This window comes from Xenopus laevis, chromosome 8S, assembly GCF_017654675.1.
Source record: "Xenopus laevis strain J_2021 chromosome 8S, Xenopus_laevis_v10.1, whole genome shotgun sequence".
Classification (NCBI taxonomy): Eukaryota; Metazoa; Chordata; class Amphibia; order Anura; family Pipidae; genus Xenopus; species Xenopus laevis.
This window is the reverse complement of record NC_054386.1, coordinates 90,973,717-90,986,858: the sequence shown is the minus strand read 5'-3', so window position 1 is coordinate 90,986,858 and position 13,142 is coordinate 90,973,717. Positions and strand designations below refer to the sequence as shown.

The 13,142-nt window shown below is 37.5% G+C and overlaps 1 protein-coding gene across 2 annotated transcripts in view; it reads right to left on the bottom strand.

Moving 5' to 3' along the window:
* Positions 1 to 655: 655 nt before the first annotated feature.
* tmem121.S (transmembrane protein 121 S homeolog) overlaps positions 656 to 13,142 on the bottom strand; it is a 169,496-nt gene continuing 157,009 nt past the window's right edge. For both annotated transcript variants that reach the window (XM_041574386.1, XM_018240994.2), the window contains one exon: positions 656 to 3,943. In XM_041574386.1, the coding sequence (XP_041430320.1) occupies positions 2,176 to 3,114 (939 nt within the window). In that variant the 5' untranslated portion in view covers positions 3,115 to 3,943 and the 3' untranslated portion in view covers positions 656 to 2,175. The remainder of the gene's footprint in view (positions 3,944 to 13,142) is intronic.

Sequence of the window (13,142 nt, the reverse complement as noted above, 5' to 3'; positions counted from 1 at the left end):
TATGATACAAGGCCACCTTTAAGGGAATGTAAAGTGAAATATAAAATTAGAGTTAACATGGTTCGAGAACTTTTGTCATTTAGTATTTTTTAGACCTGATACCAGGCTTTAAGCTCAATAGCTCTCATTTCTGCCGCTCATTTACTGCCAACAGAGAAGTTTTCAATTACTGATGCAAAGCTGAAAAGCCTTGTATTTGCAATTTAAATCTTTGAATTATTTGAAGCTACTAAAAATATAAAATTAACTTACATATATTGCAAGTGCTCATAAAGAGCAATCTACTGTTATTAAAGGACAAGGAAAGTTTAAAATAGAATAAGGCTAGAAATACTGTATTTTGTATACTAAACATAAGCATGAACTTACTGCACCACAAAGCCTAATCAAACAAATGATTTATGCTTCAAGGTTGGCCACAGGGGGCTGTCATCTTGTAACTTTGTTAAACATCTTTGCCTGACCCTGCACATGCTCAGTGTGGTCTGCACATGCTCCCCCTGCTGTTCATAAGTATGATTGTTTCCCTGCTCAGCAGTTAGGGACCATCTGACAATTCCTATCCACAGCAGTAAATGAAGAGAGAATTCCACTGCATACAGTCAGGTTTCTTATAAAAACTGTACACATTTTTTAATTAAAGTATATTAGAGATAGGTTTATTTTTCATTAAAGAAAGTAAAAATGGGATTTTATTTTTTTGCCTTTCCTTGTCCTTTAAACTTTACACCTTTAAGTATGGATGTTTCATTTTTGCATGAGTAAAAAAAAATATATAAAAATATGTACTGTTTTAAAATATATATGAGAAATAAAAACATACAGTATGTACAAAGTGTCAATAAGAATGGGTGGAATGGACTTCCAGGGTTGGCAATTCCTAGCTGAGAGGCAGCAGAGGAGCAGAGAGACTTTTAGCAGCAGCGATCCACAGCTTATATGGACTGTAGCGTCACAACTATCCATTTAAAATAAATATAAGTTACAAAAATGTTTCTATTCAAATTTAGACTATGTTCTGAAGGTGAAACTTGCCTTCAAATAATTTAGAAATAAATATCCTAAATATTGAAATGTTTTCAGTCAGACAATTTTGTAGTTGTTTTACTCTTTATTTGTAAATATTTTATGAGTGTTTTTTTAAAAGCCACAAATCTTAAAATTTGGTCTACGGAAAGACTGCACGGAGATACACAGGGTTTGGCGGCCATAACTTTGCTAGTGACCAAAACAAAACATTGGGATTTGTATCAAATTCCTTTCACCACAATTATCCAGAATTTTTCCATGTTCTGTCAAATCTATTAATCATCAGATGTTTTTTGAGCCATTGCCACCTTTTCATGAAAATTAGCAAAGCAACAAAACACCACAGGTTACAGAGCAAGGAACAGATAAAAACCGCACAGTAACCTTTTTTTTCCTATTTTTATATAAATATTTTTTATAAACACACATACTTATTACTTGTTTTTTAGCACTTCACTAGACTGCTTTTTAGGTTAAAACATTTTTCAAGGCACAAATTCAAAATAATACTAAAAAACACAAATAAAAAAAATGATAGCTTCCCTTTAAGTAGTTTACTGGTGTCTCTTGAAACTTTGTACTCCCAACTGTACTGAAGTGTAATGGAGAAAGACACAATATACACAAAAAAATAGGATGTTCTTGTCCAAGGTCTTCATTGAAATAATTTGGTTGTATTATGCCTGTAGAATGCTAAAGGGGTTATACCTGAGAGTAAGAGGCCAAGGGACACTCATTTAAATTTCATATATTGTGCCTTGGATTGCTTCCTATTAGAAAACAGTCCATTACAGTCAGAGATAGGCAAATGACTGGAATAGGAACACTTTATTCATTTTGTTTCACGGTACACCTTTAGATTTGATTGTGATAAAATCAGTCAGTCTATGTCACAACATTCCTTACATCTCATATTCACAAGTGACTAATCAGGAAAGATCATGTATACAGTGCTTAAAATAAGTTCATACAGTATACTGTCAATTCGTCCAATATCTGTAGGAAAAATATATTGTAAACATGTATTTTGTTGCATTTGCCCATCCCTTTCTGCATGGTCCGTCTTTCTAGATCTCCAAAACAATATATTCCATTGGGTATGCCTGTCTTTCCAACAAAAGTTAATGCTGAAAGATAAATACGTGGTCATGTATCAATTATTTCCCTTGATGGTGACTGCTCATGATGAACCCCCTGTGTACTGTGAATCGTCTGATTATGTGATATAGAATTTTGCTGAAGTTCTAAAGCAATGGCATTTTGTGGAAATTCTTTCACTTGTTTTTTATATTCCAGAAAAGTGCAGGCCTTTGTGGCTATAGCAATAATGTTCTTCCCGATAAAGATAGTCGAAACTCTACTGTCCTGAAAAAGAATCATATTGACTGCTCTGATAAAAATGGTGACAATGTTGATTGTAACAAGACTTAAGACTGGATAAAGCATCATTTTCTGCGGGGCAATGTGTTCTCCTTGCATGCTGATTTCACTCAACGAGACACAAGGTAGAATTAGAAGTAGGATGTAGCAGTAAAAAAACATGAGACCTTCAGCCCAGATTGGCAATCCGGTTTTGTGAGGCTCCCACAGGTTGGCTTGAATATCCAAAATGTCAAGTAAATCAAGAGCCACCCAAAAGAGACGGCCCCTAAGGTCCTCCTTTTTCCTAAAAGTTCTTACATATTCCATGCTGTCCAGTGCTACTAGAACCAAATATAGTCCTGGCACAGAGATGGATAAAAGCAAAGTCAATGCTTTTCTGGCCACAGTATCTACATTTTTTTTGTCAGCTTTGTAATTTTGAAATATAAAATATAACTTGATTTCCAACACAAAAATATATAAGAACCATAAAATCATGGCATACCCTCTCTTAGCTGTTTTTACTTCAGCTCCAACCCAAACAGCTACATAGCGAAGAACAATTAAAAAACAAATGTCACCAACAAGCACAATAATGCACACTCCAATTTTCCTTGGTCCTTGATTTTGTTCCACCAGGTAGGCATCCATAAATGCCATACTTGTCATGATGACGATTGTTGTAAGACACACATGACGTTTGTCAGGAGATGGCAGCACCATCTTGAGATTGAAGATTTCTTGTTTCCAATTAATTACAGGCTTTCATCAATATGTCTATAATTTCAAGGCAGCCATTAGTAGGGTGTGTGTTGGGAATCTTTAATATTGAGGTCCACAAAAGTAAAACTTAGAACTTTTCAGTAAGGCACAAAGAGCCTTGAGCACACTCATTGCACTGAGCCCACAAAACTAAATAAGGGTCCAATGGTGACCCTGAACAAGCTAAATAACCATCATCAAAATATAAACTAGCCATAAGGTCTGCACATTTTGACTGCTTCTTACTGGAAGAAAATAATTACACAATAAATGGTTCAATTGATTATCTGTGTAGGCCTAAAAAGTCTAGGTTTAATTATTCCTTGCCATCAATTAGCAGCGTTCCAAAGATATTAACCTTCATATAAGACAGGTCTCCTGCTCAGCATTTCATATTAGAAAACATCTTCTCTCCATTTTGGATTTTGTCGTTGAAAGCAAACTACAGCTGCTTCTTTTACTGTACGAAACATGAAAAGCTAATGTTCTAATGTATCTTTTGGCTGAAATCCATCTGTGGAAATAAGCTGTAGATGTTGTTTAATTGCTGGCCCAGGCTCTGGAACTAATTACTTTGAGTCAGGGAATTAAAAAGTAAAAGAAATTTAGAAACAGATGCATTTCTTCAAGAGAACTGCCAACAAAGGTTCCACTGTGACACGGATAACTGGGCCCATCCATTATCAGCAGATGCTGGCATTTTCTTGACTGCTTTTCATCCAAGATTCGGTTCTAGATTCTCGTTCACCGTTCTAATTATTCAGAGTTTTCTCTCTATTGTTGAGTGGTTCTGTAAAGGAAAAAAAACAGCATTATAACTATTGCTACAATTATATATTATTGTTAAGGGCAACTTTTAGCAGGTTCTTACTAAACGTGCACATACACTAGGGTAAAAGTTCATCCATGGTATTAATGAGTAGCTGAGATTCAGTCTGCAAGATCTATTAAACGGGTCAGATATTCAATTTAACACGCTTCTGAACACCACTATAATTTGAGTCAGGTTAATTGGGTTAATTAAGAATTTAGTGGGAAAATCATGAATAACCAGCTGATGTTGAAAGCTGAACTGGCCATTAATGCTATAGAGGAGCAAACTTCATGCAATTCAGCGTTTTCATTGTAGCTTATATTAGGGCTCTTACTGACGAGCGGTTGAAGCTGCGCTCCCCTGCGTTCCGTTTTTCTTCGTTCAGCTGCAGGGGAGCGCAGGAATAGATGCATTAGGTTTTTTTCAATGGGGCTGTACTCACACAGGCGCGTGTAGGCACCGAACGCAGGAAAAATGCAGCATGTTGCGTCTCAACCTGCGTTTGGCGCCTACACGCGCCTGTGTGAGTACAGCCCCATTGAAAAAAACCTAATCTTCTATTCCTGCGCTCCCCTGCGGCTGAACGCAGAAAAACGGAACGCAGGGGAGCACAAGCTTCAACCGCTCGTCAGTAAGAGCCCTAAATACAGCAGATGCTACAGAACATGAATACAGGAGTGTTTTCAATTACAGGTCATCACAGCATGTTTTTTTTTATAGATAAGCATCCTATGACTTTCAAGGTGGCCCTTAATCAATGCAGGTCTGCTCTGAAAGACCCTGTTTAACTAGTGTATTGATTATATTTTGTATGTAATCTCTGTGTTCAATGTATACCCATCTATTGTACAGTGCAGCAGAATGTGTTGGTGCTTTATATATACATGTACATAATAACTCCCATTTAAAAGAAATCACGGATAGAGCAATAATTTCCTCAACACTGGGATTATTAACTTTGCTGCTCAGAGATAGGTGATGGATGAATTTATTCGATTGGCGCGAATTCACGGCACATTTGCGTGATTCACCGCCGGGTAATAAATTCGTGAAAGGGGCGCGAAAAAAAAACGGACGATGGCGTCCAAAAAACACAGTTTTGTGAATTTTTAGATGTTTCGCGGGAAATTTGCGAATTTTTCGGCGAACCAAAACGCCGCAAATTCACCCATCACTATAGGTGACACTAGCTGCTTGGTTGTGATGTGTGTCATTAAATGCTCAACAGCATGTGTGCCCAAATTAATACTGGTATATCCATAATAGGATTCAGAACATAATAGCTTATTGTAATTTATATTTGCCATTGTCTTTCTTAAATAATATATCAAAATGTCAACCAGAAGCTCATCCTATTGTAATTTTTGCATCAGTTAGCTATTTTTTACCCCCTATGAGGCACATTGGAGAAAGCTTCAAAGCAGTAATATCAACATTAAATTGTTATCTTCAAGACTAGTGTATTAACATATTTCTTGCAAGTAACCTAACACAACAGCGAATTTTCAGGGGACGTATTTCAGGATATACTAAGAATCCCAGCACTGGAGTTGTAACAACAACGTGGGTCATAATAACCCATGGCAGTACTCTTTTTATATTATTTATAGAATGTGCCGGCCTTTGCATTACATGGTGGAGTGCATAGACCTTTGCCTATAGGCTAGAGCTTGAGGCTGGGTGCAAAATGCAAAAAACATGGGGGGTTGTCCCTTATTTTGCACTTTGCCCCCTGTCCTGAACGTATTCTTTGAGGAATAAGAATTAAAAACTTTCATTTTTATAGTCAATCTTCAGATATTCCAATCAAATTCAGGATTTGAAAAAAGCAGCATTTTCTGGAAGCTGAGTAAAACATTGATGTAATGTGGATGAAATGCATTGCAATGATTTTTACCTTTTTCAGTCTAAATAGCTTTTACTAATATAGATTTTCAGATTAAAAAGGATTATAATGTCCACAATAAACACATGTATTTTGGTATAGGTTGGCTGTGTTACCTCCCATGGCCACCAGTCCTGCTCCACACTTCTCTGTCCACACTTATCTACCTGATTCCACTGGCAGGAACTTTTTGTATTTCCAGAGTTCCTTGTTCTAAACTGGGAAGCAGAGCATGTGCATGTTTGACCTTTCAATGTACAGCAAAACAGATCAGTGTAGGAAGTTAGTGCAAATAGAAGTCTGTTTTGTATGACTCAGAGCAGCTGCATAATATTTCTACTAAATTCAGTGACTCATTCTTCTTCAATAAGGGTCTCCAATAGGTATGGTTGTTACTCACCACATTAGGGAAGTGGCCCGGGTGCACAGCCCTGAGCCCTCAGAATACGAAGCAGACAGACCGAGAAATACTATGGAGCTGGCAAAAAGTTGTTGAAACAGTGTAAAAAAGATTTATTGTGACCACAGCCTTACGCGTTTTGTGTTACAAACACCTGTGAAATGCATTGAAGTCAATGGGCGTCAAAATAATTTTGACGCATGCCAATTTTGACGCGTGTGACAATTTTTATATGCACGACTATTTTGTCCAAATGCAATGGGCGTATGAGTCATTTTTATGCTCACCCCAATTTTGACGTTCGACAATTTTTATTTGTTGCAGCAAATTTTTCACAGGCGAATTTTCGCTGCAGTTTCATGAAAACATTTGCAGGTGGCGAAACACAGAAATCTGCAGCAAATCCATGCCACCACTAGCTATAGCCTATGACTAAGGGGGTTATTTACTAAACTCCAAATGCAAAAATCATGAAAAATTTGTGATTATTTTTATAAAATCACAAATTTTTCGGAATTTATTAAACCCAGAGGATGGGAAAAGTCTGAATCTGAAAATCTGGCATCTTAGACCTGTCGAGGTTGCATATAAGTCAATGGAAGAAGTCCCAATGATTTTTTTATGTGAGCTGGGTTTTTGGCAATACTTCGAAGTTTTCGGACAAAATTCAGAGTTTTCGAGGAAAAAATCCAAAAAAATAGTGAAAATCTGATGAAAAATCCGTCAAAATCAGATTTTTCACGATTTTTTCCCGCAAACCAAATTTTCGGGAAAGTGTATTAATAAATAAGCCCAAAAAAACCTGTGCAGATTTGGTCTGAGTTTTTTTCAGAAAATATTGAGATAAATTCGGACTTCGATAAATAATCTCCTTAGTGTTTGTAACACAAAACGCGTAAGGCTGTGGTCACTTTAAAAATTTTTTTTTTACAATATTTCAACAACTTGGTGGAAGATTGCCTTTTTCTAAATGCCTGCTCCATAGTTTGACTCATTCTTCTTCCACCAGGCAATATTTTCTGAATCTGAATATGTAGATATGTTCTTTTGTCATCCCAAAGTAATGTGTGACTTTCCATTCCTGAGAATAATTAAATTGACATGCTATAAGGAAAGTTGAATTCCTTTTGTGATAATTCCTTTTGTAATAGTGGCTAAATTGTGGGAATGGCTTTCTAGACTCTGCATCTAACTTTTAGCATTCAGCAAGAAACCTTTTCCTCACTATGCCAAATCCTGTTCTGTCTGGTTCAGGTTATTTTCCTAAAAAAATTCAACCCGAGTCACCTTTCAACCATGGCCCCACTGCTAAAATGTTGTCTACACATGTTGTACACATAAACATGGGACATATAAATACTGGTTTGGTCATTATGTCCTGCTCTTTTCTAGCCTAACCCAACATTGCTGTGTGAGGGTTTTACACATTCATATACAATTATTGCATGGAATGACATTGCTTAGCAGCACTTTTCTTCTGCATTATGATATAGTCACTGCTGGCTTCATTGGGTGAAGCTATTTGCCTCATTATGTCCCAGAATTTGCCAATACAGAGACTAAATAATGTAATTGAGTAGTAGTTCTCCACTAAATTCCCATTATCAACCAATAATGTTCTTATTATACTAAACTAAATAGGGACCAAAGACAGAGAATTGTATTTCTTGTCAAAATGCATGTCAGATATATACAGTATAAAGGGATTACAGAACTGCTATGCCTCTCTGCAAACAGATAGTGTACTATAGTTTTATTCTAATACAGAAATTATTTTTTTCTTAAAGGGGAAATTAGTATCTTTATCTATTTTTCTACTAGAAAACAAAATATGCTACAATTTACATTAAAATGTTTAATACACACAACACAAATTAATTTGTTTTATACTGTACATCAGAAGTTTCTTGTTTCCAACCATCATATGTCAAATGCATTGTCTACTGGGCAAAGCAGCAGCCAATTAAAAATAAGCAGGGGTTTCATTCAATGCAGAGTGTTACTTTCTGATTGGCTGCTGCTTATTTTAGTAGACAGGAGTGTCACTTGGGCCTCAAGCCAGAGGAAAAAAATGATTACAGGTATACAGCGCTATATAAATAAATGATGATGATGATGATGATAGTCTTACGATTGGTATCCCAAACCCAGAACAATCCCCAATCAGTATTCCGCCTATAACAGTCACCTTTTGCTTCGGGAGGAGCCCTCTGCTACTAGGGACCAGGGAGAGAGTTCTGAGCAGGCAAGAGAACCTCATGTAGTACAAGAATGGAGAACAAGAAGTGTAGGCGGGGTCACAGTCCGGGTCAAACACCAGAATGGGCAGAGAGGGACAATATTAGGAGACTGGAGCATAGTTGGGATCATAGGCTGGGTCAGAATACCAAAAATACAGCATCCAAATGGAATCTGAAAGAGTTGTAAAAGTACAGGCAGAGTTGGGGACAGGCGGCAAACTAGACTTGGTCAGAAACAGGCAGGGTCAAGAATAACTTTGAAGGACTCAGAAATCACACCAAAGAACTATGAATAGACCTTTAGGTTGGGCAAGGTACAAATGGAAACACAAATCAAAGGAGGGCACTCCAATTTAAATAAAAAGATTTTTTACCCAATAATATACCAAATATCAACAGTGCTGATAACCCAGGGATACCACCAATAAGTAACCCAAAAGTCAGTATTGCATATAGTGGGTTTGCAAACGCTAAATAATATACAAACCAAATGTGGTAGAGTACATTTCTTTATATATATATATATATATATCTATATATATATATAGATATAGATATAGATATAGATATAGATATAGATATCAAATATGCATCAAATAGATCAATATCTAGTACAAGACAGTTTATATAGAGTAGTACTAACGAGTATATACATACCACCAATTTCAAAGCAAAAAAAGAAAAACAAACCACAAGGGACGGATGCCAAAGGATGAGAATACCCCAACGTTTCGGCACGCAAGGCTTGTGTGCCGAAACGTTGGGGAACTCCATCATTTCTACCGACCCCCTATAATCTTCAGTCTAGCCTCTCCTACCTAATTGCACTTTTTTATTTCTTCCAAAAAAAAATGGAAACCTTTAGAAAAAGCATGTTTGCAAGGTCATTGTGAACCCCTTCACTCAAAAGAAGCCATAAAACACATGGAATGCTTGCTATGGTTGACATAATGCTGCTGGAACTGATCTTCTGCGCCTGATGTTAAAGCTAGATAGTCTGGGTGTGCTATAATCATTTTTCTTTCATTTCACAAGCAATTAGATAATGATTCATGCCACTACCCCCAGTGCTTTTACCAGCCTGCCACTACTGATGTAGATAGATTTATCTTGCTGTAGTAAAGTCTTAGAATATTTTATCTGCTTTAGACATGAAAAAAAAGCAAAATAATCTTGGCACTTTATCCCTTGTGAAGCAGACGTAAAGCCACAGTTTCATTTATTGCTTCTGTTTCCAACTTAATTGGGCTGTAGGTTTTCCTCTGTCATTGATGTGGATATAAGCTTTGTTCCACTTTGCATCAATGATAATATTTCTTCATTGTTATTCTATGGGTAAAACATTGTGGAGTTTCTAGAACATATTTATGAAACTTACACTAAAGAAAATTTAGGGACACATGGGATATCCTTGCACAAGGCTTACTGATATACACCACTCATATATTTATCAGTAGTGATGGGGCGATTTTATTCACCAGGCATGGATTTGCGTGGACTTTCTGCACTTCGCCACCTGTAAATTTTTTCGGAGTTTTTTTGGTGAATTGGGGAACAGATACTGGGTTAGAACTTGGCAGTCTATATTTATTCTCAGGTTTAGGCTAGTTTTAAATACAATAGGACTCTTATGCTCATACTAATGTATTGCAAAAAAAAAATAAAAAAATCATGTTTTTAACCACATAGCAACATTTGGGGCCGATTCACAAAGGGTCGAATATCGAGAGTTAATTAACCCTCGATATTCGACTGGGAATTAAAATCCTTCGACTTCGAATATCGAAGTCAAAGGATTTTAGCACAAATAGTGGGGATTATTCCTTCGATCGTACGATAAAATCCTTTGAATCGAACGATTCGAAGGATTTAAATCCAACAATCGAAGGAATATCCTTCGATCAAAAAAACTTAGGAAAGCCTATGGGGACCTTCCCCATAGGCTAACATTGAGTTCGGTAGCTTTTAGATGGCAAACTAGGGGGTCAAAGTTTTTTCTTTAAAATAGTTGAACGATTTTAAGCTCGAATCCTTCGATTTGAAGTCGTAGTCGAAGGTCGTAGTCGAAGGTCGTAGTAGCCCATTTGATGGTCGAAGTAGCCCAAAAAACACTTCGAAATTCGAAGTTTTTTTACTTCAATCCTTCAATCGAAGTTAGTGAATCGGCCCCTACATGTATAGAATTTCAACACCTGCTACATTCAGGTGCAAAATGTCTCATGAACTGTGGGATGTGTTAAGGTTTCCACTGGTAAGTCAATTTTCCTGCCAAGTTAAGGTTAGAAAATGGGGGGGACATGGGTATGCATATACTGCACATGCTTTATTATTGCAAGTAATCTAACTGGCACATCATTGATTATGTATAGGCACAACTCACAAATAGAGTCCCGAAAGCGCCCAGGCAAGTAAAGTGTAAAGTGCAGGTCTCCCTTTCACTGGAGTTTGTGGCTCCGTGGGCCTCAGGTATTAGGGATGTAGCGAACTGTTCGCCGGCGAACTAGTTCGCGCGCGAACTTCGACTGTTCGCGTCCGCCGCAAGTTCGGCGAACGTCGCGCGAACGTTCGCCAATAGGCGTTCGCGTCAAAATCGTGCGACCATTCGACCATTCGATCGCTAAAATCGAACGATTTTCGTTCGATTCGAACAAAAATCGTTCGATCGAACGATTAAAATCCTTCGATCGTTCGAATCGAACGATTTTCGGATGTTCGAAGTTCGCGAACAGTTCGCGAACTGTTCGCATTTTTTGCCGGTGTTCGCGAACGGCGTTCGCGAACACATACTCGGCAGTTCGCTACATCCCTATCAGGTATTTAAGTAAGTGCCATTAAACTTTTCACACACAAGGTAAAACAACACTACCACTTCTTATTAAATTCAGTTAATGGACATTTTCAAAAGAACAAAGCAAGAAAATTCTTTGTGTGGTAGATAAGACACTGAGGTTTAGAAAATTTTTTGAAAAAGGTGTCTGCCAGGAAAAGCAAAGCCAAACTTTGAGTGATAAAGATAATGGAATTGGTTAGTAAGCCACACCCATTGCTGAAAATTGACACAGGCGTCAAAATTGAAGCAGGCGTCAAAATTCGAGTTTCTCAAATATTTCCCAATTTATATTTCACAAATTTCGCTGGAAACACATTTTTCGGTGACAAATTCACTCATCACTGGTGCCGCATTTGGGTCATGCTAGAGCTGTCCTAATCATCCTGGTGACTGTGAAGAGGAGCAACATGAATAGTGATGGGCGAATTTGCGCCGGCACCCGTTTTTGACGCCGGCGTCTGTTTTTTCGAATTTTTTCGAATTTTTGCCGTGAATTTTCGCGGGTGTTTTGCGAATTTATTCGCTGGCGGCGAATCGTGCAAATTCGCTGCAAATTCGCGCCTGGCGAATAAATACGCCCATCACTAGTCATAAACTGTTAAGCTATTGACGTCAAGCCAACCAACCACTAAGCCAAATTTCTACATACTGTACATGCCCAACCAGACTAATGTTCTATGTTCACCACCGGTGGCCCAACATTTAGTCTTGGTTTCATAATGAGACTTTTAGCCTGGATAACTTTGCCCATAGACTGTATTTCTTTGAGTGACTATTAAATAACATGTATTTATTCTATTTAAACGTTATTTATACTTTGTACCATAGCATATGGTGTGTTTGCAATGCTTAAGCCATTGTATTGTAGCCGATTCCCTATTTATTGTGCACAATAAATGAATGCAAATCAGTTGGTTTGAGTCTTTGACTCAATCCATTTTGAGAAAACTGTGAAACATTTACACATATATAAAAGATCTGAGCTTATAGGAAGAAGCGAATATGAGCATTTTCAACAGTCTACCACTGGTATATTTGGAGTGAAATGTAAAAAGAAGAATATTCATCTTCTGCAAGCTGTGGTCATTCATCCAAGAAGTGGCAAATCAATGGCTTTGTATGCATTCAAGCAATGATCTTTTTATTGAGGCATAGCAGAACCTCACTATCTTGGATATAATCCAGGCATCCTTTCTCCTGGGGCGTCGTCAGACTGCCTTTTATACCATGAATGCAACTTGCAAACAAATTAGGTTTCTCCCATCCCTTACCCCTCCCATTTTCATCTTAACCATTAACAAAAGCCGCATGCCTCAAAGCAGACAAAATCCATCATCCAATTCTTTTTATTAGAGACACTGTCAAATGTAATTAGAAACAAGATTACAACACAAACCAGTAATGCATTAAGTGTGTCTGTGTAAGGTTAAATTCATAACACGTTGTTACTGCTGGGACACTAATTTGCAAGGATGGGTTCCATATACAAAAAAAAAAAAATCAACAACGAGCATTTAGAAGAAACTAGAGTTTGTGTTTTTTGTAGTTTATTAGTCTCTAATACAAATACTGTAACACTTTCCTGAGGTCAACTATGGCAAACTGTAGGGCAAAACCTCTTGGAGGATGAAAAGCTGAATTGTGATGCTGGATAGCAGTGGGACTGTAGGGCTTATACAGTGTCAGACTGGGATGCCAGGGGCCCACCAGAAAGCCTTAGACCTTGGGCCTACTAGAAAACCTAAAACCGTGAGCCCACCAGAAAACCTTAGACAGTGGACCTTTCCAAACTATTATTCCTTCTCTACTCACTCAACCTC